Raw genomic sequence first — 21,955 nt, 5'->3', positions numbered from 1 at the left:
ACATTGTGGAGTGTTTTTTTAAGGCTCGGTGAAGTTAACAAGTGGTACTTCTTTGTTGGCTAGATTGTGGAGCGTTGTGTTTTGGCTGCTACCCTCTGGATGGAGGAGGGGGGCTGGCGGTGGGGGTGTGGTATTCTGGGAAATCTGTATTAATTAAACATCCCCGACTGTAAAGCATGGAGACCTTTGTTCTCATGATACTGAGGAAATTACTCAGTTGGGGGTTCAGTATTCATTTTAAAATTACATTTTCAAGTGCTCCCCCCCCCCAAAAAATAACTTTGCCCTGTCGCCCAATTGGGCAGTGGAGTCATTCAGCCTTACCGAATTAATTTATCCTTACGGTAAAGTACACAAGTAACTGTGTCCCACCCCCATCTCTCTCCCTCCCTCCCTCTGTCTCCCTCCCTCTCTCTATCTCCCCTCTCTCTCTCTCTCTCTTCCAGCCCCCTCTCTCAATCTCCTTCTACCATCTCCCTTGCTTTCTCTCCTAGTCCCTCTCTGTCCCTTCCCAGAAGTGAAGCCGGATGTCGTTGTAGCTCTGTGCGTGTCTCTCTTGAGGTGTTATGACGTGTTCTTTTTTCCCCCGTTAGTTTATTTAATTGACCGGACAAAAGGTCGTCATTTTCCGAGGGCTGGTTTCACAATTAACGGATCGGATTTGAGCTCACGTCCTGAATCGACTTCACTCGACTGGAGCTGGCCCACGCAGACCAAACGCAGACTCCGCGTGCAGAAATACAGGCTGTTGGGTTTGGCACTGGTTCTGGAGTGATTGCGGGGGATATATGCTTATGATTTTGTATAAGGCTGAAGGTGCCAGTCACCTGCCCTATGTCCGGATAGGTTGGACCGACAGACGAGTTCACAAAGACAGCTGTCCGCAGACCTCCGCTGTTTTTTTGCGATTCATACAAATATGTCACGTAAAGCGCAGGAGTCTGAAATAAGCGCGATCTTCACGCGATGCCAGGGGTGATTCGGTGCAGCCGGGCTTGGCAGCGAGAGGCCATCTTGGCTCTTGGCACGGGGTCGTCTTCCCGCCACCGGGTTGTTTGTTGCCCTGGATTAAGAGGGCGAGTCTGGCATCGGACTCCAGGAAACTCCTGGAAACTCCGGGACAGGAAGTGGACGGCCGTCTGCGGAATCATCTCCCGCACACCCGGAACGTTCCTTGGAAGAGAGCTCGGGATTTTACGTAACGTGCGCTGGCCCTGTTTACGTGAAACTTGTTTCGGTCGGAACTGGACAGTCAGAACAGTTATTTTACAGACCTTAACTCTGCAGACCACAGCTGAAGTTCCTGCAGACTGTGGACAGTTGGCGCAGACGCGATTCAAAAGAAGATGCTCCTTGTGCAGCTTTACCAAGTGGACCGCGGGCGCTCGATTGACCAGCAGGGGTCGCCGATTACGAATCAGTCAGGCATTATGCATTGCCCTGCGGGGTTCCCTCACACGCTTGGCGGTGGCATGGTCCATATTTGTATTGGAACAGTGCCTTAACGTGATTTGCCACCCACTGCCCCGAGCCCCTGGCTTTAACAGAAAGTCCTACATGGCGAGAAATACGACGTGCTGAGAGGATTTGAGGCCTCCATACCTCAGTCTGGTCCTCCATAGCCATCATCTTCAGTGATAATCATCTCTCACAGTTGCCCTTTAGCTGTCTCTCATTGGGAGATTTACGAGCTGAGGCATGATTTTAAAGATGCCCTGCAAGACCAAATGATTGTTTGAAGTACTTTAACCCTTTAGACACCTGTGAAGTACTGACAGTTGGCAATAAAAGAAACATCTGTTATTCCTCAGTATTCAGAACAAAATTTCCTTCCTACACATCATTGTTCAGCCTGTTTTGGTTATGAACATGTGCTTTGGGCTTTTGGCCCGGGTGTATAAGCTTATATCTGTGTGTGTGTGTATACGTACGTATGTAAGTAGGACCTCGCTCAGAAGAGGTGGTGTTTCCCAGACACAGCCCAGAAGCCTGTGCACTCTGCGTGTGCTGCAGACATGTTAGCCGTGCTCAGGGTCTGATGCTAACGAGCGCAAGTTGTGTGTGCGCGTGTGTGCGTGTGTGTGTGTGTGTGTGAGCCGGGCCCTTTGCCTGCATGAGTCACTGTGCTGTGGTTTCCCACAGTTTATTTCCTGGTCCCCCTTCCCCCACAACCCACTGGCCCCAAATTTGGGCTGTGTATGATTTTCCATTCCGTAGATCGCCAGGGCAACATCTGGACTTCCCCGCCTGACCCCCCCGCCCCCCCCCCCCACACACACACACACACACCCCACCCCCAGTCCCTGTGACATTATCAACCTGCATTATGCTGTTGGACAGGGATTGTGTGTACAGTATGCTAAGGGCTTTGACCTTCGACCCCGAGTTCCCAGACTCCTTCACTCTGTATTGGAAACTGCTGACTCCTAGTCCTGGACATGGTGAAAAATCTGAGACATGGAAACCCCTTACCCCCCCCCTCAACCCCACCAGACTTTGAGCAGGAAGTGATTGCATCTTGTGAAAGCATAAAGGTGAATTAGAGTTCAGAGTTTTCATGAGGAAGGCTGAAATACCCCCCCCCCCCAACCTCGCCCCTGCCCCCAGAAAGCCTCCCTAAGTCCTGGAGAAACTTTAGCAAAGCGAGAGCCAATGATGGGGGGAGGAGGAGGTGCAGGACGTGATGAGAAGGAGACGGACAAAGAGAGTGAAAGTGTGAGAGGGAACGAGAGAGCGGGAGAGGGTGTTGGAAGGCAGGGTTATTTGAGGACGGCTGCAAGAGAGGGAGAAGGAGGTAAGGGAGGAGAGAGAGAGACAGGGAGAGGGGGGAGAGCGAAAGAGAGTGGGAGAGAGAGAGTGAAGGAGAGGGGGGAGAGAGAGAGAGAGAGAGAGATAGAGAGAATGACAGACAGACAGACGCAGGAGCCTTCTGGGATGTCGTGAGTTTGGGAATTCCTTGCGCTGTCCACGTAGTTTTCTGGAATTTTCTGCGGTGTGGGAATGGTGGTGATGGGATTTCTGGAGGATTTGCGAATTTGCAGGAGGGAGAAGCACAACTCGAAGGGTGACAGAAGGATGAAAATACAGAGTGAGTTTAGTTTTTGGCTGATTATCCATTTTTAACTGAATGAAAATATGCAGAAATGAAGTTTATTCTTTGTTGACACTGTAATGGGGGGCATTAGCATTAGACCCTGGTCCTTTTTCTTTTTTTTTTTGCTTTTTCAAGAACTATTTCACTGTGACGTTTTCTCTTCATATGGTGTGTGTGTTTGTGTGTGTGTGTGTGTGGGCTTGTGATGGGGGGAGGACTCATGGAAATTTTGACTTTTAACCGCTGGTTCCATTTTGACAGTTTGCCTGTCATTTTTACATCTGTACCAGAATTACGCGGGAAAGCCTGATCCTGCCTTTATTTTTAAATCCTTCTGACTGAAAATAATGGAATTAGTCCATATTACTGTTTCGCGTTTTTAATGAGAGGAACATGAGGGAAACTCGGTGTGTGTGTGTGTGTGTGTGTGTGTGTGTGTGTGTACTTGAAATATATTTATATGTGAGTGTATATAGTAATTGCCTTGACTGTTTCCATGGAAATGTGGCCTCATAATTGTTTAGAGAGGTAGTTTTTGTTAATGTGCCTTGCGCATTTTAGTTGTATTGTACTTGAACCTGGTGAACTCTCTGGCTTGGACTGTTGTTCCCTAGGGGGCGCTGTGGAGTAATTGACATGTTCGACACGTCCTGCTCTTCACTGCAAAAGCCAAAAAAATAAGTCCATTTTAGCCTTATTTTTAGACTTAAAGAGATCGCCAGTGAGGTGAGACAGTTTGAATCACTACACGATTTGCCGCTAGGGTAAGACACTTGTCAAGCGAAAAAGGAACTTAAAACAAGCTCATATTTTCTTCTTGAGGGACAGAAGTAAGATCTCTCGTTGTAAGCACTTGTTAAGACTGACTTTTTTTTTTTGGTCGGGTTCCACAAGCCTTCCGGAACTCTGACAGTGTGTTACTCTTCCTTGTGACCCGCTAATGCTCACTGACAGTGTGTTAGTCTTCCTTGTGTCCCACTAATGCTCACTGCCAGTGTGTTAGTCTTCCTTGTGTCCCACTAATGCTCACTGACAGTGTGTTACTCTTCCTTGTGTCCCACTAATGCTCACTGACAGTGTGTTACTCTTCCTTGTGTCCCACTAATGCTCACTGACAGTGTGTTACTCTTCCTTGTGTCCCGCTAATGCTCTCTGCAGCTGCTCTGATCGCCTGGATGGGCTGGTACCAGACGTAGATGTGGAGAGGATAGTTCAGCAGAGTGGCACTGGGGCATCTCTCTCTTTTCAACCTGATAAAAAACCCTCCAGCTACGTGACAGCTAGGTGGCGTCTTATGATCGTAGCATTGCTCTCCGTGCTACAGCACGGGGCTACGTTCATCCACACGGCTCATCAAACCCGTGCTTTTGGCACAGGTGGAAGTGACAATAACTGCCTCTGTCTCACACGTCTCTCGTGAAAGGTGCTCTCCGATCAGGTTCTGTGGTCCTGGGGTGATGAAGTGACGGTCGCGTCAGTGGGCTAACGCCTCTGGGGTGGTGAAGCGATGGTCGCGTCAGTGGGCTAACGCCTCTGGGGTGGTGAAGCGACGGTCGCGTCAGTGGGCTAACGCCTCTGGGGTGGTGAAGCGACGGTCGCGTCAGTGGGCTAACGCCTCTGGGGTGGTGAAGCGACGGTCGCGTCAGTGGGCTAACGCCTCTGGGGTGGTGAAGCGACGGTCGCGTCAGTGGGCTAACGTCTCTGGGGTGATGAAGCGACGGTCGCGTCGGTGGGCTAACGTCTCTGGGGTGGTGAAGCGACGGTCGCGTCGGTGGGCTAACGCCTCTGGGGTGGTGAAGCGACGGTCGCGTCAGTGGGCTAACGTCTCTGGGGTGATGAAGCGACGGTCGCGTCGGTGGGCTAACGTCTCTGGGGTGATGAAGTGACGGTCGCGTCAGTGGGCTAACGTCTCCTCGGAAACGTCTCTTTCAGAATGTTCGCGCGTGTTCTGAAGCAGCGTCGCTGCTCAATTCATTCATCCTCTCCATCAGGACGACAGAACTGAGGGCGCCTGGAGAGAAAGAGAGGGGGAGAGTGTCTCACCTCTGTTTATGTCGAATTGTAACTTTGAGGGTAGTATGTGTTAATGTCCTAACCACTCAACCTGACTGTGCTTCGTAGTGTGTGTGTGTGTAATTCTGGGTAGCTGTGTGTGTGTGAGGACTTTTGCTTGTAAGATCCTCGTGAGCTATCATTATTCTTTTTCCTCAAATGATTATTCTTGATGAAGCGGCACCGAACATCACAGCCGGGGACGTGTCTGTGTGCATATCGCATTACAGCCGCCGTGACCTCTGTGTGACCTTTCTCTCCTTGTGTTCCAGAAATCGAGGCGAAGGAGGCATGTGATTGGCTGAGGGCAGCAGGCTTTCCCCAGTATTCTCAGCTCTTTGAGGGTAAGGAGCACAGCACAGCCGTGATCTACCGTCAACACTGAACCATTACATCATTAACACTGAACCATTACACCATCAACACTGAGCCGTTACACCATAACCATTACACCATCAAAACTGAACCATCAATACCATCAGCTGAACCATTAACACTGTCAACACACAAATCGTTAACGCTATGACCAGTCAGCTGTGGCAGCTACGACTCGGCTCCCCCCGTCGCCTGTGGTGCAATGGTACGGTCCGCTCTTCAGTAGTGAAAGCTGAATTTTTACAGCTGTCCTCAGGCCTGGTGGAAGGACAGGCTTTCTCCCTCAGTCTTTGAAGCCCGCTTCGCAGAGAGCTATTTCCATGCCGGCGAGGTCATGGGAAAATGCCTCCGTTATCAGGGCCCTGGAAAATGCAGGAGTCTTCCCTCCGACCGCGGCTGCCCATTGGTGGAGGCTGGGCTGCTGGGAGAGGGGTCAAAGGTCGGGAGTGTCTCTGCAATGGGGACTGTGGCTAATCTTAAAGGAAACACACTGACGCTGACATTTTTTGCCTTTGTTTTTTTGTGTGTGCGTGTCAGCGTGTGTGTGTGTACGTGTGTGTGTGTGTGTGTGTGCGCGCACGCGTGTGTGTGTGTGTGTGTGAGTGAGTGAGTGAGTGAATGAGTGTGTGTGTGTGTGTGTGAGTGAGTGAGTGAGTGAGTGAGTGAGTGAGTGAGTGAGTGAGTGAGTGAGTGAGTGAGTGAGTGAGTGAGTGAGTGAGTGAGTGAGTGAGTGAGTGAGTGAGTGAGTGAGTGAGTGAGTGAGTGAGTGAGTGAGTGAGTGAGTGAGTGAGTGAGTGAGTGAGTGAGTGAGTGAGTGAGTGAGTGAGTGAGTGAGTGAGTGAGTGAGTGGAGTTGGCCGGGCTGTGGCTTTCAGTCACACTCACTCACCCCTCATAGAAACCCAAAACGAGCCCACTGCACCCTCGGCAGCTGAGAGATGGGACACGAGCTGCCGTTACTCTCAGCTTAGAATGTTCAGAGAGCTGACAGAGTTTTTTTTTTATTGTACTTCTACCTGGGGCTGTTTTATCTGACTCTGGATTATGGACTGTTCCTGGAAATGTAATTCCTCCGTGCAGTTTAGGAGAAAGGGAAAATGGAAACAAAACTCCACGTCTCCACTGCCCGGGGGCATGATGTGTGCTTTCAGCTCATCTGATTGGTTGAGAGAAGATCCAGTCCTTTCATTGCAAGGGAACTGCCCAGTTAGGGCAAAATGTTCTCTCAACTTTTTACAACGTTGGGATCAAGGTTGTGATAAATCACACTGTTGCAACATTTTCAGTTTCTTTTGTGCCACCATAAAAACCACAAGTTTCCAGTTATGTTATTCGTGGAGATCACATGTACACTTTATTTTTCTACAGGAAGGTTTTAAGAATTTGTTGACCCAACAAAATAATTTCCACAAGCTAAACGCTTCCACACCCCGATACTTTAAACAGCTGCTATAACATTTTGTGTTTGCTGTAATTAAAAATATCAGCATATTTCATTGACTCAAACTCGATGAACATACATAAAAAGTCAAAAGGCCACCCACATCCATGTGTTATTGACTGAACGTACAGTAGAACCCTCCAGTGCATTATGGGAAACAACAGGAAGTGAATAACCCATCTGATCTGCTTTCTCCCTCTCCTTCCTATGTAGATTCTCAGTTTCCCATTGACATATCTGCGGTGAAAAAGGACCATGATTTCCTGGACAAAGACCTCGTGGAGCCTCTTTGCCGGTAAGGGAGGCCGCTCTCTGTCTGTCTGCATCAGTGGTTCAGGCGCAGAGTTCCGTTTCGTTCCGTCATTCGGTCACCTACGGTTTCCGGCGGTAAATTACCGTTCGATATATCCGTTGCCATAGTACTGTCACTTGGTGACGGCCCCCTCACGACCATTAACCCTTTAAGGTGTGGGATCACAATTATTTGATTCGAATGTTCTTAACTGTACATTCTAATGCTGATGTCACAATCACTTCTGGTAACTGAAAGCAACGGGGTTCTAGAACACTGAATTAGAGCTTTGAACAAAAACATTCCCGAAACCCCTCGCTTAAAAGGGCTAGCGAGGCGAATCAAATTGCGATCTTTCAAACCGGAGTTGAGCATCTGGCGGCTCTCGTAGGGTCTGCGCTGTTCGCGCGCGGGAGGGAAATCCTCGTTTGGGCCAGACGTTGAGTCGGAATGGCTACTGTCTGTGCCAGCCGCCGCCTCTCCCACTTTGATTCCTGACCCCTTTCCCCTGCATCACACTCTGACCTCCTGTTCAAAGGCCTGTTAGCCTCGGGGGGCTAAAGACTGCCGGCAGATGTCTGTAAGTTTGGGAGGGTGTGTTTGGTGGGGTAGGGCGGGGCGGGAGGGGGTGTGTGAGGGGGGGGGGGGCAGTTTGTCTGATCCCCTGAGCCTGAGGGATCAGCAGTCTCTGTGCTGGTTTTCTGTGGAGGAGGTTTGGGTTAATTACAGCATTAGAGAGATCCATCCGCTTTGCTGCAGGAGAGTACCGTTTATCCAGAGAACAATTATGTCACCAGACTTTTGTCAGGGGCTCAGGTGAATTGAATTCTTTGGCTGAATTACTGGAAGAACTTTTTTTTTTTTTGGGGGGGGGGGGGGGGGGGGGAGAGGTACATCAGGGTGGGACTAATGAAATACATGCATTTATTACTGCAGTTTCTATGTTTTTTTTGGAAAAAGAAACAGCTTAAATTAATTGAGTTATTCAGAATGTTCTTAACTGAACATTCTAATGCTGATGTCACCACCACTACTGGTGACTGAAAGCAGTGGAGTTCTAGAACCCAGACTTATTATTATTTTTAAACATTCCAAAGAACATACGCTTCAAAGGGTTACAAGAGAAGATGTTGTCAAGGCTGAGAGTCTGAGAGACAGAGAAGGGTTTGGGGTGGGGTGCTGATCCTTGGGGAAAAAAAGATAAACATAAAAACAATGATGTTGCCTCGTGAACTTCTAGGAGCAGACCACAGGTCACCATGGGAACCAACACCACTAGAACTGACTTAATACCAACCAAGCAACACTAGGGGGAGGGGGTGTGTTTGGAGGGGCACTGGAAACCCTGTTAATTAGGCTTAATGAGGTGTTAGGAGGGATGGAGTCAGGGGTGGTGTGTGGTAGGGTTAGTTGGGCCTTTACAGTGTAGGCATGAGAAGGAGGGGAAGATCTGCCAGAGGAACAGTGTGTGAAGGGAACCAATCCAGAGACCCTCTCTCTCTCTCTCTCTCTCTCTCTCTCTCCCTCCCTCTCTTTCCCATTCCCAGGAGGCTCAACACCTTGAACAAGTGTGCCTCTATGAAACTGGATGTGAACATTCCCAAAAAGAAAGTAAGTAAAGGGGGGGGGGGTGGTAATTTTCATTCTGGGTTCCAGCTTGCTCTTATGGGCCATATCAATACCTTCTGCGCAGTCAAAATAAGCATTTTTGAGAGACCGCTCAAAGACATTGCGCGGGTGTGCATTTCACGGACGTCCAGAATCCTCCTCCAGGTTTCTGTCGCTCTGTGTCACAGTTCAGTGGTTTTCTGTTGAGACGCGTGAGTTTTTTTGCCTTCGAGGCGCGGCGAGCGAACGAACGCCTGGCGCGTCTGTCGCCGTGGCGCGTGTTTACACGTTCCGGAACCCGATACCATTCGCCGGATATCTCCTGAAATCTCCAGACAGTGCTTTCTCCCGGATTCTTTCTCTCTCCTCCAAGTTTGGATTAGCGTCGTGTTTCCCCAGACTGCTTGCGTCGCGTCGCGGCGCGTACAGGTGTGCCGTTCCGCCGACATTCTAGAACACTGGTACGCTGCGCGGGATTGGTGGTTTAAGAAAAGGGGGGGCGGGGGTGCGGGTGGGGGTGCGGGGGGGAGAAGAAAAACAGTGTCCTGTCCGTGTTTGTTAATGTTGTTAAAGGCTCAAATCCCCCTTATCCCACTGATCTGGTCTGGACGGATATTTGAGAGTGTTGTTCCAGCGTTGTGTCATTCTCCCCTTTCAGCCGGCGTCGATCCTGGGTTTGTTTTTTTCGGGACGGTGTTCCTTTGTGGAATGTGGCCTGTCGTTCTCTGGAGAGCGTTGGCTTCAGAATGGCTGTTGTGAGATTTTTACGGATTTACGCGCGTATCGAGGGAACGGGAGTGTGGCACAGTGGGTAAGGAACTGGGCTTGTAACCGAAAGGTCGCAGGTTCGAGTCCCGAGTAAGGACACTGCCGTTGTACCCTTGAGCAAGGTACTTAACCTGCATTGCTTCAGTATATATATCCAGCTGTATACATGGATACAATGTAAAAATGCTATGTAAAAAAAGTTGTGTAAGTCGCTCTGGGTAAGGGCGTCTGCTAAATGCCTGTAATGTAAAAAATGTAATGGGATACATATCCATGCGTAATATCAAACCTGTCGCCCAGTATTTTGTTTACCGCGGCATGGCATGCCGTTTAAAAGCTTTATGTCGGTCATTTCAAAGTTGAGGATTTACTCTTTCTTGTGTTTGTTTCTTATTTCCTGATAAGAATGGGAAGATAAATCATGTCCCGCCTGATATGAAACTTTTTTTTTATGAGCATATATGACGCTTATCTTAAGTGTTCACAGATATGACCAGTGATACAGCGCTTCCTCCTTAACCTCTTATCTTAACACATGGTGTTGTGCAGTACGCCTGATTCCTGGGCAGCGAAAGATCTTCAGCTTTTATAAGTGTTCAGTCCTGTCTTTGTAAATATACTCTAAATAAAACACAGTGTTTTTGGGGGGGGGAAATAGAAAAAGTTGCTTGTGAGCTTCAATACAAATATGCATTTACACATGAGAAAAGCACAATGCTCGCTCATACAATGTATTTATCTGCAGTATCTATACCATTTAGTAAACATCGATATGTTGGCTGCTGTGTGGTCTTCTCTGAAATTCCGACAAAGGTCAAACAACAAGGTATACAGTAAATAAGGCACGGAACAAATGCATAACTGAAGTAAAGAGGTACTGGGTGCAGAGCAGCAATATTTAGTCACTGGTGTTCTTTGGAAATCGAGGGGATAAAAATGCATGAATAAATTAAAGTTCCAAGGAACTCGCGCGGATTGAAAAAGCCTTTGTTCTCTGGGCCCACAAAATCTGAGCAATAAATTTTATGTTCTTGCCCAGGCAATAAAGGCTTTTTTAATTCACGTGAGTGCCTCAGCGTTATTTGTTTTTATTGTAAATGTGTGTTTATGTTGATTAATATCCCGTCTCCTCTTGCAGCAGAGCGAAGACTCCGATGAAGACGACCCGTTCGCCATCAGTGACAGGTGGACGTTTGAGAGGCGGAGCCGACGCTGGTCCAGGCTGCAGGACATCGACGGCTTCCTCGGGGGGGGCGGGGTGGTGGTGGTGGGCGGGGCCGGGGGGGCGGGGCTAAGGGCGGCGGTCAGCAGCGAGAGCGTGCTGACGGACATGAGCGAGCCGGAGGTCTCGTCCCTGCACAGCGAGAGCAGCGGCGGTGGGGGGGGGCAGCGGGAGAGCCCGGACTCCGCCCCCTCCCCCTCCGCGCCCGACCACGCCCACCCACGGGGGCCCGGCGACCTGGCCTTCTACGGCTCGCTGCCCGCCAAGAGCGGGCGGCACGGGCGCACGCGCGCCAAGGACTTCCTGCGGAGGATGGAGCTGCTGCGGACGCGGGGGAACTCCTCCTCCTCCTCCTCGTGCTCGTCCGCGCGGAGCGGCCACCGGGGGGCGCTGGTGATCAGCGCGCCGGTCCTGCGGCGGGAGCCCGAGGCGCTGAGGACGCTGCGCTGCGCCGAGATCGTCAACGGGGGGGCGGAGCCACCCACCGCCGCCGCCGAAGCCCCGCCCTCCCACTCCAGCGGCCAATCGGAGACGAGCGGCAGCGCGGTCGGCACGCCCTGCGCCCAGGAGCGGCGGGGCCCTGCCCACAAGCGCAGCGGCGTGTACCTGGAGGACGCGGTCGGGGGCGGGGCCGTACACGTAGGGGGCGTGCCCCCGAGGCGGGGGGGCGGCGGGGGCGGCGACCCGTCCCGCCGGAGCGAGTTCCGGTCCTACGAGGACCTGGTGGTGCACGTGCCCCAGGACCACAAGCCCGGGACCTTCCCCAAGGCGCTGTCCGTGGAGAGCCTGACGCCCGGGCCCGCCGGAGGGGGCGGGGCCTCCTTCGACTGGCGGGCGAGCGCGCCGCGCCCCGCCCCCCCCGCGGCCGCCACCGCCTCCTCCCCCTCCTCCCCCCGGGGGCAGCCCCGCCTCCTGGGCCAGTGCTGCCCGCGGGGCAGCCGGATCAGCGTCTACGACAACGTGCCCGGCTCGCACCTGTACGCCAGCACGGGCGACCTGCTGGACCTGGAGCGGGCCGAGCTCTTCCCCCACCTGGACGACGTCCTGCAGCACGTCAGCGGCCTGCAGCGGGTGGTGGACCGCTGGTCCCAGAACGTGCTGCCGGAAGGGGGCGGAGTCGGGGGCGGGGTCTGCAACGGGGGCGGGGTTTCGGGGCTGCAGTCCTCCAGTCAGATCACCCTGGACTTCGAGGGGAACTCCGCCCTGGAGGGCAGCACCACGCCCAGCGACGGCGACCGGGACGGGGGGTCCCTGAACGACACCGACTCCACCGGGACCCGGGAGAGGCGGGACTCCGGGGTGGGGGCGTCGCTCACCAGGCCCACCCGGTGCGTGCGCCGTTCCGCGGCGGGGGGGGGGGGGGGGGACAGGTCTGCTGAAGGAGGGGGAGTCCCCCAGCATCCCAGTCCCATCAAGGGCTAGTCCCTTTTCTGTTCCACATATAGTAAAACAGGTAAAACAGAGATGCCCAACCCTGCCTAGGGTTGTAACTAGGCAGCTGTTTCATAGGTGACTTAGTCGATGCGCCTGTCTCAACGACTAATTGTATTTTTACTTATTTTTATTTTTCCATAGACTGCGTTGTTGCCGTTCTCGTTGTTAGTGTTAATCAGTTTAACCATCAGGGTCCAAGTTGAACTATGCGGTTGTTCCCTGTACTTGGACCGGTACTTCTCTCTAGGGTTTTCGTCATACTTGTTCCTGGTTATGATTATACACTTTGTTGTACGTCGCTCTGGATAAGAGCGTCTGCCAAATGCCTGTAATGTAATGTAATGTAATGTAATGCCTGGAGATCTACCGTCCTTAGCATTGTTAGGGCTGGAGTGAGAACCTACAGGGCAGTAGACCTCCAGGAACAGGTTTGGGCAGCCCTACAGTAAAATAAAATGGTGGCCAAATACCCCCATTTTAGAACACTAAGATCTAATGATTAAGGTTTAAAGAAGGTAAATGATAAAAGAACAGCAAAAGTGCCCCAAACCACATAAAAGCCCATTTAAAACTATGTGTTTTCAACTGACTTTTAAAACTAGCCGCTGATTTCTCTCTGATCTGTAGAGACAGGCTGTTCCACAGTCTGGGAGCGTAAAAAAATGAAACGCGTCACCTGATCTTAGGTCATCAGCTCAGGAAATTAACTGAAATTCGGCCCGCAGATTGAAACAAGGTCCCGTGGTGCTGCACGGAGCCTTCTCGCTAATTAATTTAATATCCATCTCCATTTCCTGAGCTGACTCAAATAGAAATGGAATTGATCCCAACTCTGATTCGCATTAATAAATTCATACCGAGTCCGTCCGTATCTTATTGCTTCTGGACCAACGGGGGGGAAAGTTAAATGGAGCGTGAGATAAGCAGGGTATATTTAACCTGGAAACGTACGCACACAAAATATTATTCTCCAGACTGGGAAATTAACTTGCATCAGCTGTAGAAGCTGTTCTAGAGAGGGAATTTCCCAAATGCACAAAAGTCAAAATATTACATCAGCATCATTCACTATGTTCTTCAGCTGTCATTCTGGCTGTGTAGATCATCATATACTACAGGGCTGCCCACCCTTTTCCTGGAGATCTACTGTCCTGTAGGCTTTCACTGCAACCCTAACAGAGCACACCTCATTCAACAGCTAGTGTTCTAGTTGAGCTGCTATTTAGTAGAGTCAGGTGTGCCAAATTAGGGTTGAAGTGAAAACCTACAGGACGGTAGATCTCCAGGAACATGATTGGGTAGCCCTGATATACTGTATTAACCAGATGAGTGATTATAAGGTCCCATTAAGATGTGTGTGACCCTGTGGTTTCTCTTGTCCCCAGTTTGCGTTGGCCCAGCTTCAGGATTTCCAATCGCCTCAGCCAATCAGGGGCCTCCCTGCAGATCACCAGCCAATCAGCCGGTCAGCTGAGCCTGCTGCAGAAGTTCTCCCTGCTCCGCCTCACTGCCATCATGGAGAAGTACTCCATGTCCAATAAGCACGGCTGGACCTGGTAAGAGGGGGCGGGGCCTGGGGGCGGGGCTAGAGTGTCATAGCCAGGAATAGTTCTGGGACATGCACTCTGGGACTCTCTCTCACACACACACACTCTTGCACACACACAGACACTCACACACAGAGATGCACATACACACTCACACTCTCTTACTCACACACAGACACACAAGCTCTCACATTCACACCGCCACACTCATACATTAATATAATAATAGTAATAATAATTATAATAACAATTATATCTTATTTACCAAGATCCTTTGGCTTTAAAATGAACAAGAAAGAATTTAAACATACTGATGGGCATGTCCGTTATATAAAGTTGTGTAAGTCACTCTTGATAAGAGTGTTTGCTAAATGCCTGTAATGTAATGTACAAAGTACAGCGATCTCAGTGAGAGCAGCAGTCTGTCTGTGCTACTGACGGCCTCTCTTTCATTGGACGAGATGGCGCTGAGATCCGATTGGACGATGCGATGCAGTGTCTCATCATGCCCGCCTCCCTCAGGTCTGTCCCCAGGTTCATGAAGAGGAACAAGGTGCCGGACTACAAGGACAAGAACATTTTCGGGGTGCCCCTGATCGTGCACGTCCAGCGCACGGGACAGCCCCTCCCCCTCAGCCTGCAGCAGGCCCTGCGGTACCTCCGGAGCCAGTGCCTGGACCAGGTACCGTACCCCTGCCGAAAAAACACGGTCACCTCCCGCCCCCCCATCTCTGGAACACTGCAGAACAGTGCGTTACATTCCCATTTGGGTCTGAGATACTGTTTAACGTTTCCCCCAAACAATTTTACAGTGTACTCTTAAAACGTAACTTCACAACATCATTCTTTAACACTCCTCCATGACCAGTTCTGGACAACAGTTGCTTGTTATTTTCAACCAGTCTGGGTTAAAGTCTTCCTTTGTTACACACAAATTGTATATTTATGACGCAAAAGTAGTAACTTTGACACAAAATGTATTGAAACAAACACAAGAGTAGTAACACAAAAAGGTGAAAATATCGTGGAAACATTACCCCCCGAGTGACCGAACGTTCCGGAACAGTCACAGAAAGCTTCTCCGCGTGTCCAGGTGGGGCTCTTCCGGAAGTCGGGGGTGAAGTCCCGGATCCAGGCGCTGCGGCAGATGAACGAGAGCTCGCCGGACGACGTGGCCTACGAGGACCAGTCTGCGTACGACGTGGCCGACATGGTGAAGCAGTTCTTCAGGGACCTGCCCGAGCCGCTGCTCACCAGCAAGCTGGGGGAGACCTTCCTGCACATCTACCAATGTGAGGAACACGGGTTTTAGGTTCCTACGTGCCAGGGGTGTAAGCGTACGTCTGACCACATCGATGTGTGTCGGCTCAAAAGTCAGCGATCCGGTTCAATTAACGCTCTCTCTTTCTCTCTCTCTCTCTCTCTCGCTCCCTTTTTCTCACTCTCTTCCCACTCACTGTTCCTCTATCTCTCTCTCTCATTCTTTCTCCCTCTCTCTCCCTCCCTCTCCACCCCTCTCTCTCTTTCTCTCTTCCACCTCACTCTCTGTCCCTGACTTGCCCCCATTCTCTATCTCTCTCTCTCTCCCTTTCGCCTCTCCCTTTCACCCCCCTCTCCCTCTCTCCCTCCCTCTCAGACGTTCCTAAGGACCAGCGGCTGCAGGCGGTGCAGGCCGCCATCATGCTGATGTCAGACGAGAACAGGGAGGTGCTGCAGACCCTGCTCTGCTTCCTGAGCGATGTCACTTCCTCTGTGGAGGAGAACCAGATGACGCCCATGAACATCGCTGTGTGCCTGGCGCCCTCCCTCTTCCACCTCAACATCCTGAAGAAGGACAACCTGTCGCCACGGTAACCATGACCACACACTTCCTGTCACAATACAGCTGTAACACTACCCCGAGAGATTAAATATTGAGGTTGTGGCCAATCCCCTGCGTGGGATAGGGTTTGATCCCTATCATGTCACCATGATGAATAAAGTAGAAAATGTTCTCTCACTCTCTCTGTCCTCCCCCCTCCCTTTTCTCTCTTTCCATCCCCCCCTCCTCTCTCTCTCTCTCTCTCCATCCCTCCGCCCCCCTCAGGGCGATGCAGAAGAAGTACGCCACGGGACGTCCCGATCAGAAGGACCTGAGCGAGAACCTGGCGGCTACGCAGGGCCTGGCGCACATGATCACCGAGTGCGACCGGCTCTTTGAGGTGAGACAACGCACGTCAAAACCACGCCCGTCGGCACGGCAACGAGCGAACGGAACCTGACATCAAATAATGCAACAGAACAGCAGCGAGAGAACAGAGTACAACGTCAAATAATACAACAGAACAGCAGCGAGAGAACAGAGTACAACATCAAATAATGCAACAGAACAGCAGCGAGAGAACAGAGTACAACATCAAATAATACAACAGAACAGCAGCGAGAGAACAGAGTACAACATCAAATAATACAACAGAACAGCAGCGAGAGAACAGAGTACAACATCAAATAATACAACAGAACAGCAGCGAGAGAACAGAGTACAACATCAAATAATACAACAGAACAGCAGCGAGAGAACAGAGTACAACATCAAATAATACAACAGAACAGCAGCGAGAGAACAGAGTACAACATCAAATAATACAACAGAACAGCAGCGAGAGAACAGAGTACAACGTCACATAATACAACAGGACAGCAGGAAGAGAACAGAGTACAACATCAAATAATACAACAGGACAGCAGGAAGAGAACAGAGTACAACGTCAAATAATACAACAGAACAACATATAAGACCATAGAATACAGCATCAAATAACAGAACTGAGCAATACAAGACCAAAGAATACGACATCAAATAGCGGAACAGCGTATACCAGAATAGAATACAGCCCCCAGACCAGGGAATATAAATGCAACATCACAAACGCAAGTTCACTACAAAAAAATGCACATTTAATTCTCATCTTTCATTTTGATGTGAACTGCACTGCTATTCTGGAAGAATCGGTATGTCAAGGAACAACAGAGCCCCACCCCCCCCCCCCCCACCACCACCACCACCACCAAAAAAAGATTCATGTTTTCTCAACAACAAAAAAAAACTAATTCCTGGAAAGTCTTTGAAAATAAGTGTTAATGTTTTTTTTCTTTGTGATTGTAATGAAAAATGAAAATCCCCTGGTCTGAATTCCTGGAAGAGGAATTTTAAAAATGGCCGGAGTCTGCAAATTCCATCCTCCGTCGACCGCAGTCGATGAGCGCGCCTGAAGAGCTTCCTGTTAGACAGGAACACGCCGTCTGCCCCTGAGTTAGCCTCCCGCTACCAGGAATTTCCTCAGAATTCAGGAGAGACCAGTGTGTGTGTGTGTGTGTGTGCGCGCGCCTGAGGGGGTGTGTGTGCATGTGTGTGTGTGTGAGTGTGTGTGCCTGAGGGTGTGTGTGTGTGTGTGCGCCTGAGGGGTGTGTGTGTGTGTGTGCGCCTGAGGGGTGTGTGTGCATGTGTGTGTGCCTGAGTGTGTGTGTGTGTGTGTGTGTGTGTGTGTGTATGTGTGTGTGCCTGAACCTTAGTGCCCTGGGTTAACACTCAAATGCACACAAACTCCACGTGTTTTGCGAGCACGCATCCCAACCTGTGAGAAAACAGGTTGAAGGTGAAAAGTAAACAGCCCTTTCCAGGACAGGAACGTTTAAAAGTGTCCCTGCTCATAACCCCCCCTCTTGCCCCCCCCCCCCCCTCAGATCCCCCACGAGATGGTGACGCAGTCCCGGAGCTCGTACGTGGAGGCGGAGCTCCCCGTGCCCTCCCTGGAGGAGCTGTGTAAGCACCTGGAGGAGGAGGGGGGGGTCGTACCACGCCCACCTGGACGGGCTGGTGCAGGGCCTGCTGAAGGAGGCGCGGGACCGGTCCAAGAGCTGGGTCGCCTGCACCGGCGCCGACGGGACAGAGGTCTCCTACAAGAAGGTGGGTGTCCTATATGCACAGTACATACACCAAAGCACACATAGTACAAGTACAGTACATATCCACATACAGAGTATATACACAGAAATACACATAGTACATATACACACAAATGGTACATTTAGACACAGTGCATACAAAGACACAAATATATATATATGTACTGTGTATATACACATGCCTGCATGCATACACATACAGTGCGCTCGCACAAACAAATTCATAAATAGATTTACGCATGTGTAACACACACATACAAACACACACAGGAGTAGATTTTCTCTGACATGCTGACCCCCGTGCCCCCCCCTCCCCGTCCCTCCCCAGATGGGTGATGGGAACCCGCTGCGGCGTTGGCGGGTGGCGACGGAGGTGGAGGCCCCGCCCTCGGTGGTGCTGAACCGCGTGCTGCGAGAGCGCCACCTGTGGGACGTGGACCTGCTGCAGTGGAAGGTTCTGGAAACGCTGGACAGGCAGACGGAGGTGTACCAGTACGCCCTCGGCCACATGCCCCCCCACCCCAGCCGCGACTTCGTGGTGCTTCGGTGAGTCTGTCTGTCTGTCTGTCTGTCTATCTGACTGTACGGTGTCTGTCTGACTGTACTGTGGCTGTCTATGTGACTGTACTGTGTTTGACTGTCTGTCTGTCTATCTGACTGTACTGTGTTTGACTGTCTGTCTGTCTATCTGACTGTACTGTGTCTGTCTGTCTGTCTATCTGACTGTACGGTGTCTGTCTGTCTGTCTATCTGACTGTACGGTGTCTGTCTGCCTGTCTGACTGTACTGTGGCTGTCTATGTGACTGTACTGTGTTTGACTGTCTGTCTGTCTATCTGAATGTACTGTGTTTGACTGTCTGTCTATCTGACTGTACTGTGTCTGTCTGTCTGTCTATCTGAATGTACTGTGTTTGACTGTCTGTCTATCTGACTGTACTGTGTCTGTCTGTCTGTCTGTCTGGGGGCAGGTCGTGGAGGACAGACATGCCGAAGGGTGCCTGTGCTCTGGTTTCGATGTCGGTGGAGCACGAGGAAGCTCCGCCCATGGGCGGGGTTAGGGGCGTGGTCCTGGAGTCACAGTACCTGCTGGAGCCGTGCAGCTCGGGCAAATCCCGCCTCACACACATCTGCAGGGCGGACCTCAAGTGAGTGTGTGTGTGTGTGTGTGTGTAACAGAGGGAGAGAGAGAGAGAGATAATATGTGTGTGTATTTAAGACACTGTGTGTGTGTGTGTGTGTGTGTGTGTGTGTAACAGAGGGAGAAAGAGAGAGAGATAATGTGTGTGTGTATATAAGACACTGTGTGTGTGTGTGTGTGTGTGTGTGTGTGTAACAGGGAGAGAGAGAGAGAGATAATGTGTGTGTGTATATAAGACACTGTGTGTGTGTGTGTGTGTGTGTGTGTGTAACAGAGGGAGAGAGAGAGAGAGAGATAATGTGTGTCTATATTTAAGACGCTATGTGCGTGAGAGAGAGAGAGTGTGTGTGTGTGTGTGTGTGTGAGAGAGAGAGAGAGAGAAAGAGAGAGATAGAGTGAGTGTGTGTGTGTAACAGAGGGAGAGAGAGAGAGAGATAATGTGTGTGTGTGTGTGTGTGCGTCTGTGTGAGTGAGAGAGAGAGAGAGAGAGAGAGAGAGTGTGTGTGTGTGTGTGTGTGTCTGTGTGTGGTAATATCTTGTGAATGCCTTAAAATAAGGATGAGCACAGCTAATCCTTAGCGGTATTTTATCAACAAAGCCGTACAAGATTAAAATGACTATGAAAGCTGAGCTCTTGGCAGATGCTAAAGGAGCAACTAGCCAGCCCTGCTACACTCTAACCCTGGGTAGTACCCCATGGGTCTTAGCTTCCGAGAATAACAATGAGTCGCTGTTCAGAAATAGCCATTCACTTCTCGAGGGTAAGATGTTTGTGCTGTATGTTGTAGACGAACCGGAAAACTATTCAGAATGTTAACTTAGTTAGAGTAGGAACAGTAGGTCAGCCAAATTTTTCGCTTTACAATTGATTTAGAAATAGCTACAAACTGACTGCTTGTTAAAAGATAGAATTTGGCAGCCTGTTTAACGTCAGGTTATGATCTTTCTCTGCTGGTTATATTTAAAATACGCTACATGTTAAAGGTGTTTATGTCAAAATAAGTGGGTAATGGCACAGTAAGACTCAATTAAAAAGCCATGTTAAAATGAACATTGGCATGAGAGCATGCATGTGTGTATGTGTGTGTGTGAATGTGTGCGTCCTAGTTTGTGTGTGTTTGCATGTTTGTGTGCGTGTGTGCATGTATATGTGCACGTGTGTGTGTGTGTGTGTGTGTGTGTGTGTGCGAGAGCATGAGTGTGTTTGTGTGTGTGTGTGCATGTATGTGTCTGTGTGTGTGGTGTGTGTGTGTGTGTGCGCCTGTGTGTGTGTGTGTGTGTGTGTGTGCATGTATGTGTGGTGTGTGTGTGTGTGTGTGCATGTGTGTGTGTGTGTGTGTGTGCATGTATGTCTGTGTGGTGTGTGTGTGTGTGTGCATGTATGTCTGTGTGTGTGTGGTGTGTGTGTGTGTGCATGTATGTGTGTGTGTGTGTGTGTGTGTGTGTGTGCATGTGTGTGTGTGTGTGTGTGCATGTATGTGTGTGTGTGTGTGTGTGTGTGTGTGTGTGTGTGTGCATGTATGTATGTCTGTGTGTGTGCATGTATGTATGTCTGTGTGTGTGTGTGCGTTGTGAGGTCCTCACCTGTACTGTCCTGTCATGTATGTGTGGTGTGTGTGTGTGTGCATGTATGTGTGGTGTGTGTGTGTGTGTGCATGTATGTGTGTGTGTGTGTGTGTGCATGTATGTGTGTGTGTGTGTGTGTGTGTGGTGTGTCTGTGTGTGTGTGTGTGTGTGGTATGTCTGTGTGTGTGTGTGCGTTGTGAGGTCCTCACCTGTACTGTCCTGTTTCAGGGGCAGAACTCCTGAATGGTACAACAAGGCCTTCGGTCACCTGTGCCCCGCAGAGGCCGCGCGGATACGGGACTCCTTCCACCCGCTGGACACCGAGGGGCCCGAGACCAAGATCTGAGCCAGAACCGGAGCCAGAACCAGAACCAGAACCAGAGCTGGAACTGGAACCAGAACCGGAACCAAAACCTGAACCAGAACCAGAACCAGAACAGGAAACCATAACCAGAACCAGGGAGCGCAGACCCGCCCCCCGGGTCTAAAGATGGACCAAAGGGTTCTGCTGTGTGAATCAATCCCATGATGCTCTCTGCCACCGCTTCACTTCATCACAAGCACTGGAGCATGACTCCCCCCCACCCCTCCCAGCCTGCGCTCCAGCCCTACGCTAGTGTCCTCCTTAGCAACTGAAACCATTTCAGTAGTGTTATTATTATTATTTTTATTATTATTATTAATAATAATGTTATTATTATTGTTGTTGTTGTTTTTTGCTGTTGTGGTCATCACATTCTATGATGTCTAGGACATTTATACATTTCCAAGCTTCTGAGAAGCACTCCAGTTTTCCCCTCATTTAAAATATAAAGCAATGTATAAATACGTAAAGTGCGTGTGCGTGTGTGTACCTCTGTGTGTAGATATGTGTATAAGTACATATAGACTGTACATACTGTAAATATGTGAGGCGTATTAGGCAGATTTATCTGCTGGTGTGCTTGCTTTGGCCACTCCTCCTCTGCTATGCTAGTGGTGTATTGCAGATAGCAGAACCACGCGCCGGTTTTGCTACGTTACATCCGTGCTGTTTGTGTCTGAACGCTATTTTGCTCACTTGGCCCGAGCTCATTGGCAGTTTTCATGCGCGTGTGCGTTTGCGTGTGTGTGCGTGCGTTTGTGTGCGTGCGTGCGTGCGTGCGTGCGTGCGTGTAAATTTTGTGGCTCTAAACGTACTGGATAACGCCGTAGAGCGGAGAACAGGGTGTCTGACGACAAGTTTTTTTTTTAAAATGAAAATATTAAATTCCTCAGAGTTTAAAAACATTGTGAAATTTTATCTTTCTTTGTCTCTTTCCCTCTCCTCTCTGTTTCACTCAAACTACTTCTGAACCACTCATTTGCATAATTTGTGTTGATTCTAAAGCACCATTACAGTTGCACTGTCCACGCAGGTCCTGGTCCAAATACCCCACCCCAAAGATCCCATCTGTGCATGAAATGTGCACGTCCCAGAGACTCTCAAAAGAG

General features: G+C 50.2%; 1 protein-coding gene across 1 annotated transcript in view; it reads left to right on the top strand.

The window, feature by feature from the left end:
- The window catches only part of stard13a (StAR-related lipid transfer (START) domain containing 13a), an 82,445-nt gene extending 60,712 nt beyond the window's left edge, over window positions 1-21,733 (top strand). Inside the window, 14 exon segments of the mRNA XM_035435033.1 lie at window positions 5,419-5,490; window positions 7,175-7,256; window positions 8,801-8,864; window positions 10,768-12,179; window positions 13,671-13,841; window positions 14,355-14,514; window positions 14,926-15,124; window positions 15,469-15,682; window positions 15,919-16,033; window positions 17,556-17,656; window positions 17,658-17,778; window positions 18,106-18,323; window positions 18,747-18,923; window positions 20,711-21,733. Of these exon segments, the coding sequence (XP_035290924.1) occupies window positions 5,419-5,490; window positions 7,175-7,256; window positions 8,801-8,864; window positions 10,768-12,179; window positions 13,671-13,841; window positions 14,355-14,514; window positions 14,926-15,124; window positions 15,469-15,682; window positions 15,919-16,033; window positions 17,556-17,656; window positions 17,658-17,778; window positions 18,106-18,323; window positions 18,747-18,923; window positions 20,711-20,828 (3,224 nt within the window). The 3' untranslated portion in view covers window positions 20,829-21,733.
- The last annotated feature ends 222 nt before the right edge of the window (window positions 21,734-21,955 follow it).

Source organism: Anguilla anguilla, chromosome 9, assembly GCF_013347855.1.
Source record: "Anguilla anguilla isolate fAngAng1 chromosome 9, fAngAng1.pri, whole genome shotgun sequence".
Classification (NCBI taxonomy): Eukaryota; Metazoa; Chordata; class Actinopteri; order Anguilliformes; family Anguillidae; genus Anguilla; species Anguilla anguilla.
This window is presented reverse-complemented; position numbering and strand designations above follow the sequence as displayed.